The sequence below is a fragment of the Oryctolagus cuniculus genome, chromosome X (assembly GCF_964237555.1).
Source record: "Oryctolagus cuniculus chromosome X, mOryCun1.1, whole genome shotgun sequence".
Classification (NCBI taxonomy): Eukaryota; Metazoa; Chordata; class Mammalia; order Lagomorpha; family Leporidae; genus Oryctolagus; species Oryctolagus cuniculus.
Window position 1 is genome coordinate 33,792,532 of NC_091453.1, and position 24,097 is coordinate 33,816,628.

At 49.9% G+C, this 24,097-nt stretch overlaps 2 protein-coding genes, 1 long non-coding RNA gene and 1 pseudogene across 11 annotated transcripts in view; 3 read left to right on the forward strand and 1 right to left on the reverse strand.

The window, feature by feature from the left end:
• RBM3 (RNA binding motif protein 3) lies at positions 1-3,558 on the forward strand. 6 transcript variants are annotated; one of them, XM_051827085.2, is made up of 7 exons: positions 1-240; positions 789-908; positions 1,108-1,214; positions 1,861-1,966; positions 2,066-2,159; positions 2,540-2,644; positions 2,975-3,558. In XM_051827085.2, exons 2-6 carry the CDS (start codon positions 806-808, stop codon positions 2,610-2,612), a joined length of 483 nt encoding a protein of 160 aa, XP_051683045.1. In that variant the 5' UTR covers positions 1-240; positions 789-805; the 3' UTR covers positions 2,613-2,644; positions 2,975-3,558. The 6 variants fall into 6 exon arrangements, with proteins under 6 accessions (XP_051683045.1, XP_008270800.1, XP_002719942.1 ...); XM_008272578.4 differs by having other exon boundaries at positions 2,559-2,644; XM_002719896.5 differs by having other exon boundaries at positions 2,562-2,644.
• On the reverse strand, positions 3,236-23,921 carry LOC108178714 (uncharacterized). 2 transcript variants are annotated; one of them, XR_011385567.1, is made up of 5 exons: positions 23,788-23,921; positions 19,657-19,715; positions 13,517-14,006; positions 6,386-6,552; positions 3,236-5,575 (listed from the first exon to the last, which is right to left on the reverse strand). It is a non-coding gene; the product is annotated as an uncharacterized lncRNA (long non-coding RNA). The 2 variants fall into 2 exon arrangements; XR_007912023.2 differs by lacking the exons at positions 19,657-19,715; positions 23,788-23,921 and having other exon boundaries at positions 13,517-14,878.
• On the forward strand, positions 6,831-8,715 carry LOC138847653 (ATP synthase membrane subunit K, mitochondrial pseudogene; annotated as a pseudogene).
• The window catches only part of WDR13 (WD repeat domain 13), a 10,870-nt gene continuing 10,617 nt past the window's right edge, over positions 23,845-24,097 (forward strand). Inside the window, exon 1 of one of the 3 annotated variants that reach the window (XM_070067034.1) lies at positions 23,845-24,054. The gene's annotated coding sequence lies outside the window, so the exon portion shown is untranslated. The remainder of the gene's footprint in view (positions 24,055-24,097) is intronic. The other 2 variants (XM_070067029.1, XM_070067032.1) reach the window with 2 other exon arrangements.

Sequence of the window (24,097 nt, forward strand, 5' to 3'; positions counted from 1 at the left end):
GGGCGCGCACGGAGAGGCTTGTTCCCTTCGCTCTGCCATCCCTTCCTCTCCACCCTTCCTCTGGCCTCAGCCAGTGAACAGGCACGCCAGAGCACGTTGACTGACGGAGTGGGGGAGGACGTCCCGTGACGTGCCCTCTACGTGTGCTTTATCAGGCGTCTTCGCGCACGGCTGCTTCCCTGTTCTCTCTGCTCCCGCGAGGTGGCCATTTGCCTGCCGCTTTTACTTTTTAATTTTTAGGTAAGCAAAGTAAATCTCGCAGAACGACTCCCTTGGTATGCTGCGGCGGCCAGGAGGAAGGGGCGCGGGTGGGGAAGGGAGCAGCCGCTGACACGTATGCTTAGGCGTTGGTCGGGGTGGGCGGCGGGTTTCGTGCGTACACATGAAACATGTCGGTTGTTGGGAGCTTGGCGCGCTTTATCTAAGTGCAGAGAAAGGCTGCCAGCGTCCGGGGCAGTAGTGACCACACGACGGCCGGGACACTGGGACACCCCCCCCCCGCTCCCCACGTGACCGCCGCCATCTTGTGCGCGCGCGGAGGAAACGCGCGAGTGTTCTGAGTCTGCGCAGCAGTACAAAATGACGGGCGTGGCACCTGGGAGGTTGTGGGCATGCGCAATGGCGGCCTTCAAATGGCGACTCCTCTAAACCGGTAGATTTTCCTTCCCTTTCAGATTGCACCCATTCATTATTTTGTTCCCTTTTGTGTATTTTCTGTGTATCTCTTTAATCCTTAGTTTGCCTGACCTTTTTTTTTTGAATACCCTGGTCCATTCCGTTCCCCGCAGGACTCGAACTCATTGCCATGTCCTCTGAAGAAGGGAAGCTGTTCATTGGAGGGCTTAACTTCAACACCGATGAGCAAGCGCTGGAAGACCACTTCAGCAGCTTCGGGCCTATTTCTGAGGGTGAGACTTGGAGTCGGACCCGCGATGATGGAGCAGGTCATGTCAGGGAACGTTCAGGGAGGACCCAGACGGTCGATTTATCCTTTTCCCGCGTTCCTAGGCCTGAAGTGTACATTTCGGAGGACTCCGTGAGATTGTGTTGGTCCCTGCTTTGCAGGCCACCCTCGTCACCGCCTTTCCCATCTCTCTCCTCCCGCAGTGGTCGTTGTCAAGGACCGGGAGACTCAGCGATCCCGGGGTTTTGGCTTCATCACCTTCACAAACCCAGAGCACGCCTCTGACGCCATGAGAGCCATGAATGGAGAGGTGAGGCCTTCTGCCTGCAGAGGGGCCCTGTCCCCATCTGCCGTTCCTCCGTTCCTTCTGTTTTTCCCTCTGTGTCTGCTAGGGGCAGCGTGGCCACCAAGCCCCGCAGTGCCCACTCACAGGAGCGTGACTGCCTTCTGTTCTAGGGGGTGGAGGGCAGCGGCACACAGAGCCGGGCTGCCTGGGAGGCGACGACTGGTCCTGCATGAGGCCGAGAAGCCACCTGTGGATGGTTGACCTGCCCTGGGCTTAGGTAGTAGAGTCTGCAGACCTGTGGGCCTGGCCCGGAGAGGACCTCGTGAGTCTTCTGGGATGGACTCGGAAGCCTCAAACCAAGAGAGGTGTCTGTCTAGCCCTAATAGTCGGGCAGCTTAGAGGAGTGGGGAGGAGAACTCAGCCTGAGTTCAGTCAAGATGTAAGTAGTGGCAGGGGGAACACGGTGGATACAGGTCATTTTGTGGGATGCTGTAGCTCCTGATGAAGCCATTCTGGTCAAAGGAGCTTGTTCTGGAACATGGCACCCAGAACCTGGTGCCCAGCAGGAATTTCTGGGCTCTTAGGCCCACCTGCCCATGCCCGCTCTGAGCTCGCCACTGCCCTGACTGACTGCCAATCCGCCCTCCTTGTGTCTCCCTGCCACGCCTAGTCCCTGGATGGTCGGCAGATCCGCGTGGACCACGCAGGCAAGTCTGCCCGGGGAACCAGAGGGGGTGCCTTTGGGGCCCATGGGCGTGGTCGCAGCTACTCCAGAGGTGAGTGTGTAGTCAGTTTGATCCTGGCGTGTGGGGCATCCGCCTATTAGTACCGTGTGTCTGGACAACTGCTGCTTAAATATTTCTCACCTGCTGTAGGTGGTGGGGACCAGGGCTATGGGAGCAGCAGGTATGACTCTCGACCTGGAGGATATGGATACGGATATGGACGGTCCCGGGACTACGGTGGCAGGTTGGTAGTCGGGGTGGGGTGGGGTGGGGTGCTCCGCTCCTCTGTCCCTAAGCGCTCAGCTGCCTGGGGATCCGCACGCCTGTCACACCTAGGTGTTACTAGTGTGCACTAAGGACGGGTATGAACTACAACATTTTGTGTTACGTAATGCATTGTGTGGTCATTTGATCGCACCAGGACTGAGTGGTAATACTTTTGTGTTGATTGTGCTGTGTTTGATTGGTGACTCTAGTGCACCAAACGTGATAGAATTTAATACGGTACGTGTAACTTGTATGCATGAAGCTGTGTTCCCTAGACATAGTCTTGAAGTTGCTGTGTCCTGTTTTATGCATTCAGTTAACATGACATACATAGCTGTGTATAATGTTCGTGTAAAGCTCACGTGCTTTTCCCCAGAAGCCAGGGTGGTTACGAACGCTACTCAGGAGGAAACTACAGGGACAATTATGACAACTGAGATGCAGTGTGTGCCCATACCGTAGGTGAGGCCTGGACTTGGGCAGTGAGCAGACCTCCGTCTGTCGAACCCTGCTGTGCTTCTCTCTGCCTTCCTTCCAGACTGTTAGCATTTCTTCCCTCGCATCCCTTACCCACCCAGCATTTCTGGGCCTTTTTTGCTTGCAGTGCATGTCAGGGTTGGTCTGCTTTGGGGGAGATTATGAAAACCCATTTTAATCCTCTACTCTTGGGGTTGGGAGTAAGGGGTATGTCCCCAGTGTCCAGCCCTCAGCATCTTTATCACCTCTGGGAGGTGAGTATGCTGTCAGCCTGCTGCTGCCAGAGATAATTCTCCCCCTTCTTACTGTTCTCAGATACACAAGGAATAACACTTCTGATCCAGGATCATCCTTCCAAACGTCTATTTATAACGATTTTTTTTTTTGGAGCTGCACTGAAACATCTTAGTATATCAACTATTTTTGAATTGAGCTCCCAGGGTAGCTTGTTAAAGACCTTTTAGAAAGCTCCATGTTTTATTGTAAAAATTTTTTTCTCCCATTTAAAGATAATAGGACATTGGCAGGGCCTGAGCATTTTTCTTTTCACTACTTTATTAGTTTAGACTCTCAGGATTATTGCTTCTGGCCAGAAAAAACCAATTTGGTCAGACTTTTTTTTTTTATTTTTTTATTTGTATCTAAAAATGTTTTTAGAAATCTTATACAAATGTTTATCATAGGAAGCAGTTTCCAAACACACTTAAGAAATCTGCATCAACATGATAACTTTAGGGCCTTTTTTACATTGCCAAGGTTATAGAGAAGAGCTTCTTCGAAATGTTGGTAAATGTCTTTTTTTTTTTAAATGGTGGAAGAAAAAAAAGCATTCTGTTGTGTCTCATGATGTTTAGGATGTTCTTCATTAAGATGAATAAAAGCTGAAACCTGAAAACAAATGCTGTTTCCTTATTCAGCCAAGTTTGTAATTTCAGAGCCGATCCAGGAGGAAGGAAACTTGGGAAAGATCCAGTAGGCAAGTGAGCATGGACTACCAAAAGGATGGAGACCTCAAGTTTAAGGTTTATTTTACTTGAAAGAGTTAAGAGGCAGAGACAGATCTACCATCCACTGGTTCACTCCCCAAATGGCAGCAGCAGTTGGAGCTGGGCAGATCAGAAGCCAGGAGCCTTCTGCCAAGTCTCCCACATGGATGCAGGGGCCCAAGCACTTGGGCCATTCTCAGGTGCATCAGTGAGCTGGATCACGAGTGGAGCAGTGGGGGCTCACACACGGCTGCTGGTGCCAGAAGTGGCGGCACTGATATGCCTGGGAAAGCAGCAGAAGATGGCCTGAGCGTGTGGGCCCCTGCTGCCCACGTGGAAGACCCAGATGGAGTCTGGCACAGCCATTTGGGGAGCGAACCAGCAGATGGAAGACTCTGTCTCTCTAACTCTGCCTTGCAAATAAATCTTTTCTTAAAAAAAGTGTATACTTCCAAATACATAAGACTTACAATGTCTTAAAAATTCTTGACACTGTTCTGAATAGACATTTCTAATATACCATTGAAGAGTCCTTTAAGTTCTTGCATCCTTTTACTCATACTGAAGGCTGGAAAACCAGCATGTGGGTTAAACTGTAAAGTAAAAAGTCAGCAGGTCCATCCTACCAAGAAAACATTTGGCAAAAAGGAAAGCAAGAGTAGCAGAGGGGTTTAGGGACAGGAATCCCCACATCAACTTGTGCTATCCAGAGGTCATGCGACCTGGTTACTTTGGATGCTGGTTTGAACGCTACAATACCTGAAGTGCACAGTGCACAAGACAATTTTTGCTACTTTACCAAATGTTTTTGGGGCTGGTATGGGCCCGGTTAGAGTCCTGGCTGCTACACTATCAATCTGGCTCCTTACTAATGTGCTTGGGCCCCTGCACCCACGTGGGAGAACTGTAAAAAGCTTCTGGCTCATGGTTTCAGCCCGCCCAGCTGTGGCCATTTGGGGAGTAAACCAGCAGATGGGAGATTCATTCTCCTTTCTCTTTCAAATAAATACTTTATTTTAAACAGCCACTTTGCTGGGACATGTGGGGGTCCCCAGATGGATTTACTCCAAGGTGTAAGAAATGAATCCAGGGGTCGGTGCTGTGGCATAGCAGGTAAGGCCATTGCCTGCAGTACTGGCATCCCATATGGGCACTGGTTCAAACCTGGCTGCTCCACTTCTGATCCAGCTCTGCTGTGGCCTGGGAAAGCAGAAGATGGCCCAAATCCTTGGGCCCCTGCACGCCTACAAGAGACCTAGAAGAAGCTTCTGGCTTTGGATCAGCACAGCTCTGGAACAGCCATGTGAGGAGTGAAGCAGTGGATGGAAGACCTCTCTCTGCCTTTCAAATTAATAAATCTTTAAAAAAATCCAAAGCAGACAAAGTGCAAGAATAAGAGCAAGGCTTATTTAAAGAGATGGTACACACACTCAACTAAATGTGGGCAACCTTGGAGGAGGATCTAGCACCACCCCAGTTCAGTAACCCCCTTTATCTTGTAACATGCAGTTCCCTAATTTAATACACAAAGGTGGTGGAATTTGGGTGGGGTTAAGTGCTCCTGGTGATCTCTGGGAAGGTTTTGTGGGTGGAGCTCAACACACCTGTTAATTATGGTGTCTTGTGGCTGGCACCGCAGCTCACTAGGCTAATCCTCCGCCTAGCGGCGCCGGCACACCGGGTTCTAGTCCCGGTCGGGGCGCCGGATTCTGTCCCGGTTGCTCCTCTTCCAGGCCAGCTCTCTGCTGTGGCCTGGGAGTGCAGTGGAGGATGGCCCAAGTGCTTGGGCCCTGCACCCCATGGGAGACCAGGAGAAGCACCTGGCTCCTGCCTTCTGATAGGCACTGCGCACCAGCCGCGGCGGCCATTGGAGGGTGAACCAACGGCAAAGGAACACCTTTCTCTCTGTCTCTCTCACTGTCCACTCTGCCTGTCCAAAAAAAAAAAAAAAAATTATGGTGTCTTGTGATGGCGGAGGCTCAGGTATATCATGGGATAGTGGGTATGCTGAATTTGCAGTGTGGGGTCTATGTAGAGAGACTGCTGGAAGTCTCCATGTCTTGTCGCTCACTGCCCATTCATCCCACATCATATACATTATCAATTTCCCTGACTGGTCCACTGAGGCTTAACTCCTACAGAAACATTTACTTGGGGAATGTGCCTATTTGAGAATGCAAGTTTATCTACTCTTCACCCAGTAGACCTTTTTTTTTTTAAAAGATTTATTTATTTGAAAGTTGGAGTGACAGAAATAAAGTTTACCCAAACCAGTTCACTCCCCAAATGGCCACAACACCTAGAGCTGGACCAGGCTGCTGAAGTCAGGAGCCAGGAACTCCATCCAGGCCTCCCACGTGGGTGCAGGGGTCCAAGCACTTGGGCCACCTGCTGCTGCCTTCCCAGCCGTTAGCAGGGAGCTGGCTCAGAAGCAGAGCAGCTGGGAAGAAAATCAGTGCTCCAGTATGGGCTGGCAGTGGCACCCACTGTGCCACAGTCCCTGCTCTGACTTTTTTCTTTGGTTGTTGAGATACATAGAAACATGTTTTAAATGTTTATATCCTGAAGTCACTGCCTCTCCTCTATGCAAATGTTTGTATTCTGAAATCAGTGCCTCTACACTCCAAACTTAACTGTTTAACAAATCTTAGTCATTTGTCGGTGGAAGCTTTTTGTATTTTTTTTTTTTTACTTCATCTTTGCTTTCTGAGTTTATTTCCTTTAAAAATTATTTACTTACTTGAAGGAGCAACAGTCAGATCTTCCATTGGCTGGTTCACTCCTCAAAGGGCTATAATAGCAGATCTGGGCCAGGCTGAAGTCAGGAGCCAGGAACTCCATCCGGGTCTTCCACATAATCCGCATGGGCCCATCTTCTAGTGCCTTCTCCAGAGCATTAGCAGGGAGCTGGATTGGAAGTAGAGTAGGCAGGATTAGAACTGGCCCTCTGATATGAGATGTTGGCATCCTTAGCAACGACTTAGTTCACTGCACCACAACACCCACTTTTATCTTTATAAGACTTATTTATTTGAAATGCAGAGATCGATCGATCTTCCATTCACTGGTTCATTCCCCAAATGGTTTCAATGTCCAGGGCTGGGCCAGGCTGAAGCCAGAAGCCAAGACCTCCATCTGGTTCTTCCACATGAGTGCAGGGGCCCAAAGTAATTGGGCCATCTTCCACTGCTTTCTTCAGTACATTAGCAGCAAGCTGGATCTGAAATGGAGCATCCAGGTCTGGAACCAGTGCTCATATGGGATGTCGGTTTCACCTGCTGCACCACAATGCCAGCCCCCACCCTGCCTTTTGACTTAAACACAACTGTTGGAGCAGACGTGAGATGACATGTCGTGGTTTTGATTTGCATTTCCCTAATAATTAGTGATGTTGAGCGGCTTTTCATGTAACTGTTAGCCATTGGTATCTTTTTGGAGAAATGTCTATTAATGTCCCCTGCCTATTTTTCAATTGGATCATTGTTGTATGGATGGATGGATGGATGGATGGAGTTCGTAAGCCATGGTATTTACTAGTATAAGTTCCCTATATTTGGGGGGATATTAACCTTTTACCAGGTAAGTAGCTTGCAGATGTTTTCTCCTATTCTGTAGGTTTCCTTTGCTGGACAGGAACATTGTTTGTATGCCCACTTGTGAGGTTTTCCTTTTATTACCTGTGCTTTTGGTGGCATGTCCAAAAAAAAAATTATTACCAACACTAATGTCTTAAGAGCTTTTTGCCTTTTTTTTTCCCCTGGAGGGAGATTTATGTTTTTTTAAGTAAATTTTTATTTAATATAAATTTTAAAAGTACAACTTTTGGATTATAGCGGATTTTCCCCCCATAACTACCCTCCCACCCACAAACCATCCCATCTCCTACTCCCTCTCCCATCCCATTCTTCATTAAGATTTATTTTTAATTATCTTTATATATAGATGATAGACTTAGTATATACCTCAGTCCCTCCTCCCCTCCCACTGTGTCTTCTGCCTTTCAAATAAGCAAAAATAAATTTGAAAAATTAAGTTATAGGGGCTGGCACTGTGGCACAGCGGGTTGAAGCCACAGCCTGCAATGCCAGCATCCCATGGGGCACAGGTTCAAGTCCTGGCTGCTCCACTTCCAATCCAGCTCCCTGCTAACGTGCCTGGGGACACAGCAGAAGATGGACCAAGTGCTTAGGCCCCTGCACCCATGTGGGAAACCCAGAAGTTCCAGACTCCTGGATTTAGCCTGGCCCAGCACCAGCTGTTGCAGGCATTTGGGGAGTGAACCACACAATGGAAGACAGATCTCTGTCTCTCCTCTTTCTCTCTATTTCTATAACTCCATCTTTGAAATAGATAAATCTTTTTTTTTTAATTGTAAAATCTGTTTTTTAAAAGATTTATTTATTTGAGAGACAGAGAGTTACAGAGAGGTGGAGGCAGAGAGAGAGAGAGTAGTCTTCGTCCCCTGGTTCATTCCCCAAATAGCTACAATAGCCCGAGCTGGGCCAATCAGGAGCCAGGAGCCAGGAGCTTCTGAGTCTTCCCACATGGGTGCAGGGCCATCTTCTGTTTTCCCAGGCCATAGCAGAGAGCTGGATTGGAAGAGGAGCAGCGAGAACTCAAACCGGCACCCATGTGGAGTGCCAGCACTGCAGGCGGTGGCTTTACCTGCTATGCCACAGCACCGGCCCCAAATAAATCCTTTTTAAAAATTAAATTATAGAGAGGGTTCTGTGTGTGTTGAAGGACGTCGGCTGCGGAATTTGAGGCTTCGATTGAAATCATGGCAGGTCCAGAAACTGATGCTCAATTCCAGTTCACTGGTATTAAAAAATATTTCAACTCTTACACTCTCACGGGAAGAATGAATTGTGTACTGGCTACATATGGAGGCATTGCTTTGCTGGTCTTATACTTCAAGTTAAGGTCTAAAAAAACTTCAGCTGTGAAAGCAACATAAATGGATTATAAATTGTACCACATCTGCTAAGTTCCCATGCCTGGAGAAGCTAATGTCAACTCAATATGTGGTAATTCAATTTGTACAATAAATTATGAACCTGGAAAAAAAAATTAAATTATAAGGGCTGGCACTGTGGTGTAGCAGGTAAAACTGCTGCCTGCAGTGCCAGCATCCCATATGGACGCTGGTAGTCCTGGCTGCTCCTCTTCCAATCCAGCTCTGTGCTGTGGCCTGGGAAAGCAGTGGAAGATGGCCCAAGTCCTTGGGCCCCTGCACCCATGTGGGAGACCCGGAAGAAGCTCTTGGCTCCTGGCTTCGGATCAGCGCAGCTCCGGCTGTTATGGCCAACAGGGGAGTGAACCAGCAGATGGAAGACTTATCTCTCTCTCTCTCTGCCTCTCCTTCTCTCTCTGTGTAACTCTGACTTTCAAATAAATAAATAAATCTTCAAAAAATTAAATTATAATAGAAAACTGTGAGTGGTGCAGTTTGTTCAGTTGCCACAGTGGCATGGGTCGGGTGCAGCTGTCAGGTCTGTCAGGTGACAGACAGTCCACAGCTACAGGCAGTTCTACTTGCAAGGCCCCAGGAAACCCTGTTGTAAACATGCAGGCTTCTACTTGACCTCTGACATTGACTGGTTCATTACGTTGGTATTTTCCACATACTGGTCCTGGAACCCCCGCTCCCTGATTCCCCTCCCCAGTTACAGCCCTCTGTTTGCCCAGCACCAGAAGTCACGCCTTCCCTTCTCTAAAACCTAGGACTTTGAAAAACCTTGGTCTCCTCGCCTGTAACACAGGGATGATAAAGGCGGCCCATGAAAGGAGCTATGCTGTGGGAAACACCAGCACAGCGCCTGCTAGTGGTCATGGAGTAAGTGGCAGCGTGTGTTGTGTGTTGTCATATAATACTACCAGGAACAGGGCAACACGTATGACAGCTCTTTCTCAGGATTCATGTATTGCTGGGGTCTACTTATAACAAACTAAAAGAAGGGCTGGTGCTGTGGCATAGCAGGTTAAAGCCCTGGCCTGAAGTGCCAGCATCCCATATGGGCACCAGTTCGAGTCCTGGCTGCTCCACTTCCCATCCAGGTCTCTGCCTATGGCCTGGGAAAGCAGTGGAGGATGGTCCAGGCATTTGAGCCTCTGCACCCACGTGGGAGACCTGAACACAGCTCCTGGCTCCTGGCTTCAGATCAGCACATTTGGGGGGTGAGCCAGCAGAAGGAAGACCTCTCTCTCCCTTTCTATAACTCTGCCTTTCAAATAAATAAATGAGTCTTTAAAAGTAAAGAAATTAAAAAGAAGTCCAGTATAATGTGACACTGGGGAGTGGACTGCCTCGAGGGAAATAAAGCAGCATGGAGCTGGTCTGAGGGAATGGCTCCAGCATGGTGGCCTGGCTACCTTGTCTCCGCACAGGCCACGTGGATAAGCTCATCTCAGTGTCGGCAGGACACGCTGTGCTTGTCAGGACAGGCCGCAGCCTGTGAGGAGCCAGCGCGAGGCCATTGGCCGTTGGCTGTTCATCTCGCATGTACCAGGGAGGCTGTCGTGAGATGGTTTCCCTCTCGCCTCCTGAGGTTCTGGGCAGGTCTGGGGTGTTCTGGTCGTCTTCGCCCCCGACTCTGTGCTGGAGAAATGCGTAGCTGCAGCGTGAACTTGGCTGCTTGGCAGACGATGTCCTAGCATCTGCCATGCACTCCTTCAGCCCCCTTTACCGCCATGTTGGCTGACACAGGAGACATGAGCGGGAACCTCTCTGTTTTTGGTGCCTAAGTAACATCTGACTATACCAAGGGCTCATTTTTTACATATTTACTTATTTATTTGAAAGGCAAACGTACAGGGAGGGGGGAGATCTTCTATCCCACTGGTTCACTCCCCAAATGGTTACAACATCCAGGGCTGCACCAGGCCAAAGCCAGGAGCCTGGAACCCCATCCAGTTCTCCCACATGGGTAGCAAGCACCCAAGTACTTGGGCCACTGTTTGCTGCTTTCCCAGGTGCACTAGCAGGGAGCTGGATGAGAAGCAGAGCAGCCAGGACTCAAACCACTGCTCATATGGGATGGTGGCATTGCAGGTGGGGGCCTAACACGTTACGCCAGTGTGCTGATCTTAAGGGCTCATTTCTTTTCTGGTCAAATCTGTCAACCTTAGCGTGCCTCAACACATGGGAAAAGAGAATTGTAGGCAGAAGGTAAAGCAAGTAGGTGCAAAGACTGAGGTAGGAGCTTGCTTGGTATGTGTCAGGAACAGTAGCAAGGAGGTCAGCAGGGCCGGCACAGAGTAACACTGCTAGGGATAGGAGGGGAGGTTGGAGAGGTTCTGGAGGGCCTGTAGGCCATGGAGAAGAACCTGGCTTCTTCTCTGAGAGATGGGAGCCAAGCAGAGGGCTGTGGGTCAGCGTGGTTTGTACTAGATTCCTTCTGGTTGCCCTGAGGACAGACAGGGGAGCTGTGTCAGGACAGAAGTCAAGACCAGTGGGAGAGTGCACATGGGAGAGCAGAGGTCAGGTTCTGGTATCTTCCGAAGGTGGAGCTGGCAGGGGTTGCTGAGGGGAGTTGGGGGACAGAAAGTACTTTGATGCACACTAGAGGAGCCCACACAAAGTAACTTGGTGGCGGGTGTCGGCGTAGGGGTTAAAGAGGAAGGATTGTGGAACCAGGTGGCCAGGCTGTGACTCTTCAAGTCCATTGCTTATCTGATGTGTGCGCATGGGCAGGTCGCATCACCACTCTGCCTGCATTTTCCCATCTACGACAACAGATGGTAATAGCACCAACTTCACAGGGTCATTGTGAGGATTCAACCAGGTTTTCTATTTGGATCAAGTGCTTAGAACAGTGCTTGTGCCGGCGCCGTGGCTCACTAGGCTAATCCTCCGCCTTGTGGCGCCGGCACACCGGGTTCTAGTCCCGGTCGGGGCACCGGATTCTGTCCCGGTTGCCCCTCTTACAGACCAGCTCTCTGCTATGGCCCGGGAGTGCAGTGGAGGATGGCCCAAGTCCTTGGGCCCTGCTCCCGCATGGGAGACCAGGAAAAGCACCTGGCTCCTGCCTTTGGATCAGCGCAATGCGCTGACCACGGTGGCCATTGGAGGGTGACTCAACAAGCAAAAGGAAGACCTTTCTCTCTGTCTCTCTCTCTCTCACTGTCCATTCTGCCTGTCAAAAAAATTTTTTTAAATTAAAAAAAAAATAACAGTGCTTGTTGTAGGTGTTCAAAGTGCTCATTATTAGTCTATTTCCACAGGATCAGGAGATGTCAGCGAAGTGAGTGTGTAGGAGACAGCAATCCAGATACCAGAAATGCTGTGCAAGGTTCAAAGCATGCGACGGGAAGCCAGTGCAGCTAGAGCCTAGTCTGATGGCCTGAGAGCACCGCCAGACGAGGTCAGACAGAAGGCTGAAAGCCATTGCCAACTTCAGGGTGGGAATGCCAGTCTGGGAGGTCAGAAGGGAGCCAGGAGTGGAAAGAGATTGGGGACTGAATGCCAGAGATGTGCAGACTGAGGCAAGGTTACCAGTGGAGGTGGTGGGGGGGAGGTTCTGGCACTCAGGATAAGAAACTTACTTACAGCAGCACACTTCATGGTGAGAGACTGTTTCCTTCCTGTGCTACAACTGGGAACAAAGGAAGGTTATAGTCTCTTTCCACTCCTGATTCAATAACATACTGGAATTTCCAGCAAGTGTGATAAAGCAAAGAAACAGAACACATAAGATGGCAAAGACGGCCGGCACCGCAGCTCAATAGGCTAATCCTCCGCCTAGTGGCGCCAGCACACCGGGTTCTAGTCCCGTTCGGGGCGCCGGATTCTGTCCCGGTTGCCCCTCTTCCAGGCCAGCTCTCTGCTGTGGCCAGGGAGTGCAGTGGAGGATGGCCCAAGTGCTTGGGCCCTGCACCCCATGGGAGACCAGGAGAAGCACCTGGCTCCTGGCTCCTGCCATTGGATCAGCACGGTGCGCCGGCCGCAGCGCGCCGGCCGTGGCAGCCATTGGAGGGTGAACCAACGGCAAAGGAAGACCTTTCTCTCTGTCTCTCTCACTGTCCACTCTGCCTGTTAAAAAAAAAAAAAGAAAAAAAAGAAAAGAAACTTACTCCAGTTCTACTTCCTGCCGAAGCCCAAATACTCATTCCAATGCTTTCTGCACCTCTGGCCAGTTCGCTTTCCTTATCTTCAAAATGGGGCTGTGATGCTTATGGAGGATCAGTGTAGCAAGTGCTGAATAAATGCAAAGTGTCAGAGCACACTTTGTAGCATACCACAGCCTACAAGCTAGTATTTCATATGGGCAGCTCTGCTTCCCACCCAGGTCCCTGCTAATGCACATGGGAAAGCAGCAGAGGATGGCTCAAGTGCTTGGACCCCTGCACCCATGGGGAGACCAGGATGAAGTTCCTGACTTCAGCCTGGCCCAGCTCTGGCCAATTCAGCCATCTGGAGGAGTGAACCAGTGGATGGAAACTGTCTCCCCACCTCCCACCTTTCTAACTCTGCCTTTCAAATAAAATAAATCTTTAAAAAAGTAAATTAATGTAAAGTGTCACCACAACCAGGTGGAGCCTCACCCAGGAAAGTAAGGGTGGCTGAACATTTGAAAAGAGGAGATGTACTTCAATGTATTAGCAGAAAAAAATAAGAATCAAAGGCTAGACACATTTGGGATGTAATGATAGCGTTTTAACTGCTGTACCAAATGCTCACCTCAATTTGATATCTTAATACCAGAGTGACCCCAGTCCTATCCCTCATGAATTCATGACTTCCTGCTGATGATAAGCCTCATCAGCCAACTTACTCTCACATTCAGCAGTTGAGAGCATTGCATATCTGGCTCCTTTTCATCCCCAGCTCACATTTATTTCTCAGTGCCCTCCCCCACGTACCGACACTAACCAAACAGCAGGAACCAATTTCTGAAATTGTTTTCTCGGTGTTTGGCACCAGAATGGCAGCTCTATCATCTTCCTTGGCGCTGGCACATAGCAGGAGCTGAAGACACCTCTCAGAAGGCTGGCTTGCTATTTCTGCGTGCTGGCGTTGCAAGACTTCTGGTGTCGGTGTTGCAGGGGTAGTGGCAGGAGAGGTCTATGGCTCCAGTGGTTCTGTCCGCATCTCATCCCTGAGAGGTGTGGCAGATTCTTCTTTGCATCAGAGTCTTCAGGAACAGCACAGCTTCCAGGTTCCAGCTTGGTGTGTTGCAGTTCTTCTCTGTGTTGCGGCTCTCTGTGTTCCAGTGTCTCCTGTTGGGTCACAGCTTCTCCTTTCTGCCGGGTTCATCAAGCATTGCATTCTTCTGGATCACAGCTTCCCTCCTCTGCTGGATCCATCAAGGAATACTGCAGTCTTCTGTGTTACAACTTCTCTTCTCTGCTGGGTTCTTTGTCTCGTGACCATGAAGAATGAGGCACACAAACAAGGAAGGGGTGAACAAAGTAAAGGATGTTTGTTGAAAGAAGTAGAGAAAGCTCTCCAGCAGCCTGGAGGGCCTGTCCTGCAGTTGCCTGTCCTGGAGGGCTACTTGCCCAGACCTGCTGCTCAAGAACGCCTAGCTCAGACTTTTATGTTTTCTAAAGGAGGTTGACATGTATGCTAATGAGGCATTCAAGGTGAACCCATCAGGGAACTGACTAAAAGTAGACTGTTTTCTATAGAAGTTTGCAGAGTGCTCAATCAGATCCATGAGGCAGACATGACAACATCTGAAGATTGTGTCTCCACCTCCCTTGGGGCTCCTGAAGGGTTACATCATGTATATTTCTTCCTTTCCTTTCCAGGAGCCCCAAGAGCCCCTATCACTGGGAGCTACCCAAGGGGCTCGATGCAGCTTTTTCTGATTGCAGGAATCTCATTGCTAACTTGGTCCATGGAGAGTTATGAAGTTCTAAGAACTTTGACTTTGGAGACAAAGGTTTTCTTTTTTTTTTTTTTCCTTCTTAAGGATTTATTGAGAGAGCTATCTTCCATCTGCTGCATCACTCCCCAAAGGGCCTCCATAGCCAGGTCTGAGCCAGGCTTAAGCCAGGAGCACTGGAACTCCATCCACATTTCCCATGTGGGTGGCTGGGATCCAAGCACTTGGTCCCTCCTCTGCTGCTGTCACAGACACATTAGCATGGAGGTAGATCAGAAGTGGAGCAGGGGCCAGTGCTGTGGCATAGTGGATAAGGCTGTCGCCTGCAGTGCTGGCATTCTATATGGGCAGCTGCTTTGCTTCCAATCCAGCTCTCTGCTATGGCTTGGGAAAGCAGAAGATGGCCCAAGTCCTTGGGCCCCTGCACCCATGAGGGAGACCCAGAGGAAGCTCCTGGCTCCTGGCTTCAGATTGGCCCAGCTCTGGCCATTGCAGCCAGCTGGGGAGTGAACCAGCAGATGGAAGACCTCTCTCCCTCTCCCCCCACCCCCTGCCTCTCCTTCTCTCTCTGTGTAACTCTTTCAAATAAATAAATAAATCTTAAAAGAAGAAGTGGAGCAGCCAGGACTTGAACTAGCACTCCAATATGGCATGCCAGTATCTCACAGGCAGTGGCTTAACCCACTGTTCAAAATGCCAGCCCGAGACAAGTGATTTCTCATCAGGAAACAGTAAAATTTAAGTTGTGCTCTCCCATCCCAATCCCCACTTGCCCCATTTAGGAAGAAACTTCAGGAATGAATTCACTCCAATTATCCCTCAGCTCCAAGGCTCCTCCCATTCCCTAACTGGCCTTGATTCTCAGTACATCCTGATCATCCCAAGCCACCTGGCTTCCCTCAAGTCATGCTCCATTTTGTCCTCTGAATTGGGCCCCACTTCCACCTGTGGTAGTCAGGAAAAGCAGACACAGCCACTGTGGGCCCTGCTTTCCTTTGTGTTTCTTCTATCCACTGGCACATTCCCCAAATATCCACAAGGGCCGGGGGCGGGCCGATCTGAAGCCAGGAGCCAGGAGTTTCTTCCAGGTCTCCCGTGTGGGTACAGGGACCCAAGGATTTGGGCCATCTTCCATTGCTTTCCCAGGTGCATTAGCAGGGACTTGTATTAGAAGTGGAGCAGCTGGGACTTGAACCAGCGCCCATATGGGATGCCAGCCCCAGAGCCAGCCCCCTCCTTTGCGTTTCTAAACCCAGGGCATAGGGCCAGTGCCATGGCGTAGAGGGTAAAGCTGCCACCTGCAGTGCCAGCATCTCATGTGGGCACTGGTTCAAGTCCCAGATGATCCTCTTCTGATCCAGCTCTCTGCTGTGGCCTGGGAAAGCAGTGGAAGATAGCCCAAGTGCTTGGACCCCTGCACCCACTTGGGAAACCTGGAAGAACCTCCTGGCTTCCCACAGGCCCAGCTCCAGCCATTGCAGCCATCTGGGAAGTGAACCAGCAGGTGGAAGACTCTCGCTCTCGCTCTGCCTCTGCTTCTCTGTAACTGCCTTTCTTTCTTTCTTTTTTTTAAAGTTATTTTATTTATTTGACAGGTAGAGTTACAGACAGTGAGAGGGAAAGACAGAGAGAAAGGTCTTCCTTCCGTTGGTTCACCCCCCAAATGACCGCCACAGCAGGAGCTACGCTGATCCGAAGCCAGGAGCCAGGTGCTTCCTCCTGGTCTCCCACGCGGGTGCAGGGCCCGAGCACTTGGGCCATCCTCCACTGCCCTCCCGGGCCACAGCAGAGAGCTGGACTGGAAGAGGAGCAGCCGGGACTAGAACCCAGTGCCCATATGGGATTCTAGCGCCACAGGCGGAGGATTAGCCAAGTGAGCCATAGCGCCAGCCCCGAACTGCCTTTCAAATAAATAAATAAATCTTAAAACAAAACGGTGCCATGGTGCAGTAAGTTAATCCTCTGCCTGCAGCGCCGGCATCCCATATGGGCGCCGGTTCTAGTCCCGGCTGCTCCTCTTCCAATCCAGCTCTCTGCTATGGCCCGGGAGGGCACTGGAGGATGTCCCAAGTACTTGGGCCCCTGTACCCGCATGGGAGACCAAGAAGAAGCACCTGGCTCCTGGCTTCGGATCGGCATAGCTCTGGCCGTGGCGGCCATTTGGGGAGTGAACCAATGGAAGGAAGACCTTTCTGTCTGTGTCTCCCTCTCACTTTCTGTAACTCTACCTGTCAAATAAATAAAATCTTTAAAAAAACCCTCAGGGCAGGGCAGGGGCGGGGTATAAATGGCAGATGGCAGGAGGCCTGGGAAGGAAGGACTAGTCTGGGAAAGACATGGCCCCTGCCTGTGTCCTCCACAGTTGGAGTTAACTGCAGTGACGAATATTATCTTCAAAGGGCTCTGGCTTACCTGGCTTTTCTGTCCAAATCTGCTTTTGATGTTTATTTGGCTGGGGCCCCTGCCCATCACTCTGGCAGTGAAATAGCCCTGGATTGTTAGAATGAATGGGACTTGTGGTCCCCCATGGCTGAAGCTTTGTTTTTAGATGTCTTGATTGTAACCAAGGTCCCTCACAACCTGGAGAAGCTGCTTCTAGTGACTTGGCAGCCCCAGGCCTGTGAGCCACCTTCTGCCCCTCCATTGACCTGCTGTGTCTTTACTAAATCCATTTTCCTTTCCTTTTCCCCATTCTCAGTAACAAAAGCTAACTGCTGATCTTGTGACTAATAAATAATGCTTGTTTGAGAATTCCAGAAACTGGCCTTAAGAAAGCTGGCTAAGGTGCAAAGTAATCAGCCCAGCCCAGTCAGCAGGACCACAGGATTGGATCTGGGACTGTAGAGAAAGACTGGCAGAAACAGCACACCCCAGATAAGGAAGAGATTTACAACCACAGCCCAAACAACCAAGCTTCCTATGAGAGAGGCTTCCACGGAATGGTGCCACAATGACGGGAAGAATTTCCTGTCCTGCGTACCTTTAACTTGACCATGGTCACGTAGGGCAATCTGTAGTTCCTACAGAAATTTTGATTTCCTTTCCTTTACTGGACTGGTTGGATGTCAAGGCATTAGCCTGCCACTTCCCAGGTTGCTAGCGGCCTGAGTAAACTTTTCTCCCCACATCCTTGTCCTGATTTATGAGATTCTTTTTCTTTTAAAGATTTGTTTGAAAGGCAGAATGACAGAGGGAGAAACAGAGAAAGAGATCTTCATCCTCTGGTTCACTCCCCAGATGGCTGCAAAGCCCAGGACTGGACCAGGCTGAAGCCAGGAAACAGGAATTCCATCTGGGTCTCCCATGTGGGTGGCAGGGGCCCAGTAATTGGGCCATCTTCTGCTGCTTTCCCAGGTGCATTAGCAGGCAGTTGGATAGAAAGCAGAGCAGTGGGGACTAACTGGCACTTGGATGTAGGATGCTGGTGTCACAGGTGGCAGCTTAACTTGTTGTGCCACAACATTGGCTCTAGTATCCTCTTTTTTTTTTTTTTTTTTTTTTACAGGCAGAGTGGACAGTGAGAGAGAGACAGAGAGAAAGGTCTTTGCAGGGCCCAAGCACTTGGGCCATCCTCCACTACACTCCCGGGCCACAGCAGAGAGCTGGCCTGGAAGAGGGGCAACCGGGACAGAATCCGGTGCCCCGACCGGGACTAGAACCCGGTGTGCTGGCGCCGCAAGGCAGAGGATTAGCCTAGTGAGCCGCGGCACCGGCCAGTATCCTCTTTTTTTAAAAAAATATTTATTTATTCATTTTTGAAAGAGTTACAGACAGAAAGGGAGAGACAGAGATCTTCCATCCACTGGCTCACTCCCCAGATGACTGCAACAGCCTGTGCTGGGCCAGACTGAAGGCAGGAGCCAGGAGTCCCATCTAGATCCCCAGCATGCATAGCAGGGACTCAAACACTTGGGCCATCCTCCATGATCTTTCCCATGGCATCATCAGGGAGTGGGGCTGGTAGCAGAACAGCTGGGACATAACCCAGCAACCACTAGGTTTCTCCTGCTATACCACAATACCAGCCCCATTAACCTTTTTTAAAAAAAATAAGTTTTTTTTTAGTACATTTTAGAATGATTTTTATTTAGTTATGTATTTATTTGAAAGGCAGAGAGAGATCTTTCCTCTGCTGGTTCATTCTCCAAATGGCCACAGTGGGGGTTGGGCCAGGCAAAAGTCAGAAGCCAGGAACTCCATCTGGGTCTCCCATGTGGGTGTCAGAGGCCTAAGTAATTGGGCCATCCTCTGCTGCTTTCCCAGGAGCATTAGCAGGAAGCTGGATCAAAAATAGAGTAGCTAGGGCTGGCACTGTGGTATAGTTGGTAAAGCTGCTGCCTGCAGTGCCGGCATCCCATATGGGTGCCGGTTCAAGTCCTGGCTGCTCCGCTTCCGATCCAGCTCTCTGCTATGGCCTGGGAAGCAGTAGAAGATGGCCCAAGTGTTTGGGCTCCTGTACCCACGTAGGAGACCCAGAAGAAGCTCTTGGCTCCTGGCTTTGGATGGGCCCAGCTCTGGCCACTGGGACCATTTGGGGAGTGAACCAGCAGATGGAAAACCTCTCTCTCTCCCTCCCTCCCTCCCTCCCTCCCTCCCTCCCTCCCTCTCTGTAACTCTGCCTTTAAAATAAATAAATAAATCTGTAAAAAAAAAAATAGAGTAGCCAGGACTCGAACCATCCCTCTATGATATGGGATGCTGGCTTTCCAAGAGGCTTAACTCACTGTGCCAAAATGCCAGCCAGCCTCAGTTATTGCATTCTTTGGGACAATGAATTGGATGTGGGTTTGATAACACTGCCACTTACATAGACAAATCTCTTTTTCTCCAAAGCTCCCAACTGCAAGTGCTTTCTGCTGTCAGCTTATTGTTCAAACCCATTTTAATCTAATGAGAGTACGCAAATGAGTTTAAAACTTGAACAATTCAAAGCATACAAGTGGTAGCTGTGGTCATTCTTACTTGCATGATTTCTGCACCAGAACTACCTCTGGGAGGTGAATATGTTTTGGGGGAGTTTCTTAAAAAATGGAGAGTAGGCAGCACTGACTGGGTATTTACTCTGTTCCCGATGCTAGACTAAGCTGTACAAGTACTAGCTCATTCAGTCTTCATGCCAACCCTATGAGATGCTTTTCTTTCAGATGAGAAGTCTGAGCCACAGCCAGATTATACAACTTACCTGAAGCCATATAACTCACAGTTGGCAAAGCCTTTGCCAGTGGCCAAGTTATACTGCCTCTGAAACAGATTATATTGCTCTTAAAAACAGCAACGTTCAGGCTACAGATGTAGTAAACACTTGATGTGTGTTACTCATACTACCCTTTCATTAGATTGTTTTCTATAACATATTATGGCCTTATAGGATGAATTTTTAAAATAATGTTTGTGGAGCATGGCCGGCACCGTGGCTCACTAGGCTAATCCTCCGCCTTGCGGCGCCGGCACACCGGGTTCTAGTCCCGGTAGGGGCACCGGATTCTGTCCCGGTTGCCCCTCTTCCAGGCCAGCTCTCTGCTGTGGCCCGGGAGTGCAGTGGAGGATGGCCCAAGTGCTTGGGCCCTGCACCCCATGGGAGACCAGGATAAGTACCTGGCTCCTGCCATCGGATCAGCGCGGTGCGCTGGCCGCGGCGGCCATTGGAGGGTGAACCAACGGCAAAAAGGAGGACCTATCTCTCTGTCTCTCTCTCTCACTGTCCACTCTGCCTGTCAAAAAATAAATTAATTAATTAATTAAAAAAATTAAAAAAAAATAATGTTTGAGGAGCAGGTAGCTTGTGGAGCTGATTGGGACACCTGCATCCCATATCAGAGGGCTTGACTTCAAGCCCTGGCTCTGCTCTCTCATCCAGGTTCTTGTTAATGCACACCGTGAAGGGCAGCAGGCGATGGTTCAAGTACTTAGGTTCCTGCCACCCATGTAAGAGACCTGGATTGAGTTCCAGGATCCTGGCTTCAGCCTGGCCCAGACCTGGCTGTTGTGGGCATTTGTGGAATGAACCAGTGCATGGGAAATTTCTCTTTCTCTCTGCCTTTCAAACAATTAAAACAATTTAAAATAATGTTTTAGATGTTAATATATAAATATTGTAAAAACAACAACAAAAGATCTCATTCCAATGGTGAGACAGTAAATCCCTGGGGGATCTTGGACTCTCCTGTGATTTCCTCCCTTCCTCCCATCCTGTTGGAGGCAGAGTGGGTAGAATGAAGGGCACGGCTCTGTCCAGGGAGGGTAGAAATGAATGGAAAAAACATTTATCACATCCTTTATGGTGGAAAAAGGACATGGAAATAAACCCAATGCTGATCACAAATATGGGACCAGTTCAGTGTCACCCTTGAACTCCCTGGCCTTTAGGTCTCCTGATCTGTAAAATGGGGTTAGTAGTAGGCCCCACAACACTTATTAAAAGTAGATGTATCAGGGCCGGCGCCGTGGCTCAGCGAGTTAACGTGCTGGCCTGAAGCGCCAGCATCCCATATGGGTGCTGATTTGAGACCCAGGTGCTTCACTTCCAATCCAGCTCTCTGCTATGGCCTGGGAAAGCAGTAGAAGATGACCCAAGTCCTTGGGCCCCTGCACCCGTGTGGGAGACCCAGAAGAAGCTCCTGGCTCCTGACTTCGGATCGGCGCAGCTCCAGCCATTGTAGCCATTTGGGGAGTGAACCAGTGGATAGAAGATCCCTTTCTCTCTTTCTCTTTCTCTCTCTCTCTGCATTTCAAATAAGTAATAAATCTGTTTTTTTTTAAAGTGCATGAGAAATGTATTAGGAATTTCAATTTAAAGAAAAAAGTAGATGGATTAGGTCCAGTGCTGTGGCGCAGCTGGTTAAGGCCCCGGCCTGTGGCACCAATATCCCATCTAAGTGCTGTTTCGGGTCCTGGCTGCTCCACTCCCAATCCGGTTCCCTGCTGATGCGCATGGGAAGGCAGTGTAGGATGGCCCAGGTCCTTGGGCCCCTGCACCCATGTGGGAGACCCAGGGGAGGCTCCTTGCTTTGGATCAGCGCAGCTCCAGCTGTTGTGGCCCTTTGGGAAGTGACCCAGCAGATGGAAGACCCCTTTCTGTGTCTCTACCTCTCTCTGTGGCTCTTTCAAATAAATAAAATAAACCTTAAAAAATATGTGGATCAATGCATACAAATCACCTTGGACAGTGCCCAGCACATTCATTACCCAATGTTAGTGGTTCTTGTGAAGGTTACACATTTACCTTGAAATACAGTTCATTCTTTAGCAACCATGTTACAGAAGACTAATATGAAAAGACAATGACTTACATAGACAAGGGAGATATCAATTCCATATATTGCAAGGTGATCTATTTTTGCTAGAACACAGAAAAAGGGTAACACCATTTTTGGATACATCTCAGTTCGCCCGGCTTTTTTTTTTTTTTTTTTTTTTTTGACAGGCAGAGTGGATAGTGAGAGAGAGAGAGAGAAAGGTCTTCCTTTTTGCCGTTGGTTCACCCTCCAATGGCCGCCACGGCTGGCGCGCTGTGGCCGGCGCACCACGCTGATCCGATGGCAGGAGCCAGGTACTTATCCTGGTCTCCCATGGGGTGCAGGGCCCAAGCACTTGGGCCATCCTCCACTGCCTTCCCGGGCCATAGCAGAGAGCTGGCCTGGAAGAGGGGCAACCGGGAAAGAATCCAGCGCCCCGACCGGGACTAGAACCCGGTGTGCCGGCACTGCTAGGTGGAGGATTAGCCTATTGAGCTGCGGCGCCGGCTCGCCTGGCTTTAAAACACTTCAGTTGGTGCTGTGGCGCAGCAGGTTAAAGCCCTGGCCAGAAGGCCAGCCTCCCATATGAGCACCAGTTCGAGACCTGGCTACTTAACTTCCGATCCAGCTCTCTGCTATGGCCTGTGGAAGCAGTGGAAGATGGCCCAAGCCCTTGGGCACCTGCACCTGCGTGGGAGACCCAGAAGAAGATCCTGGCTCCTGGCTTCAGATCAGCGAAGCTCCAGCCATTGTGGCCCATTGGGGAGTGAACCAGTGGATGGAAGACCCCCACCCCCTTTCTCTCTCTGTGTAACTCTGACTTGCAAATAAGTAATTAAAAAAACCCATTCCAGTTAACTGTCTTCTTTATACAAATAGTGGGAAAGGGGCAGTCATTTGGTGTAGTGGCTAAGATGCCAGCTGGGATGCCTGCGTCCCATACTGAAGTGACTGCACTGAGGTCCAGGCTCTGCTCCTGATTCCAGCTTCCTGCTGATGTGCACCCTGGGAGGCAGCAGTGATGGCTCAAGTATTTGCACTTCTGCCACTCATACGGGAGACCCTGACTGAGTTCCCAGTTCCCAGGTCCTGACCCAGCTGTTGTGGGAATTTTGGGAGAGAGCAGATGAGCTAGCTCGCTCTGTCTCTCCTCTTCAAATTAAAAACAAAAACAAAAAAATTGTTAAAGATAACATGAAAATTGTTTTGAAAATGTTGTCAGTTGATATTAAGACCCAATAAACTACTGTGAACATTGTATTTCTTTCTTTCTTTTTTTTTTTTTTTGACAGGCAGAGTTAGTGAGAGAGAGAGGGACAGAGAGAAAGGTCTTCCTTCCGTTGGTTCACCCCCCAAATGGCCGCTATGGCCGGCGCACCGCGCTGATCCGAAGCCAGGAGCCAGGTGCTTCCTCCTGGTCTCCCATGGGGTGCAGGGCCCAAGCACTTGGGCCATCCTCCACTGCACTCCCGGGCCACAGCAGAGAGCTGGCCTGGAAGAAGAGCAACCAGGACAGAATCCGGCGCCCCGACCGGGACTAGAACCCGGGGTACCGGCGCTGCAGGCGGACGATTAGCCTAGTGAGCCGCGGCGCCGGCCTGTGAACACTGTATTTCAACCTTGTAAATTGTTTATTCTGATGATGTTAAGGTGAACAGTTTGAGATGCAGCTTTCTGTTGAAGGTGAAATGAAACCTCGGGTAGCCTGCTTAGATTCAAACCCCAAAGACTGTTTTCAGGAAGTATTTCCCTGCCTTTAGAGGCAAGCCTCCAGCTGTCTGGGGGCATCCAAATCCAACCACTCCCAGTGACACACACATAACCGACTCATCTCATCCCAGGGGTGTCCGGAGGCCCATCAGTCACTGCAGAACATTCTAGGAGAGCTTTCTAGGGATCTCGGCGTGTATGATTATGTTTCTAGTAGTCCGTTTTGCTGGGCCAAGATAACTACTCTGAAAAGCCGTTTCTTTTCAGTTTGTTTCTGAAAGTCGTATTTCTGATTTATAGTGAGTAATTAACTGACTCACCCCTGTCGCTGTACCCTCGTCCCGGACATTATCCTTGGGTATACTCACACAAAAAGTGCCATTCCGGAAAGCATAGAGCCCAAGGGGTGGAGTCTCAGTCCTTGTGCCTAAGCTACGGTCCCTCAGTGCGCGTGCGAGACTCCCACGCCCTGCAAAGGGTTCCCATCGATTCGCTCTGTGCTCGGCAGCTCTTTCTGATAGCAGGCGGCCATCTTGCCTGGAGCCTGAGAAAGGGAGAAGAGAGACAGAAGGAACGGGTGACAGTGGTCTCAAGGCCGCCCCGGGGGGCCTCAAGAGCCGGAGGCAGCCCCGGAGGTGGTCCTCGATCCTGGGCTATTCTCTTGGACCTGAGAAGGGA

Coding starts and splice junctions, on each gene's coding strand:
- RBM3 (XM_051827085.2), top strand. CDS start 806: ATGTCCTCTGAAGAAGGGAAGCTGTTCATTGGAGGGCTTAACTTCAAC. Junction 909..1,107: donor CTTCGGGCCTATTTCTGAGG/GTGAGACTTGGA, acceptor CTCCTCCCGCAG/TGGTCGTTGTCAAGGACCGG. Junction 1,967..2,065: donor TGGTCGCAGCTACTCCAGAG/GTGAGTGTGTAG, acceptor CACCTGCTGTAG/GTGGTGGGGACCAGGGCTAT.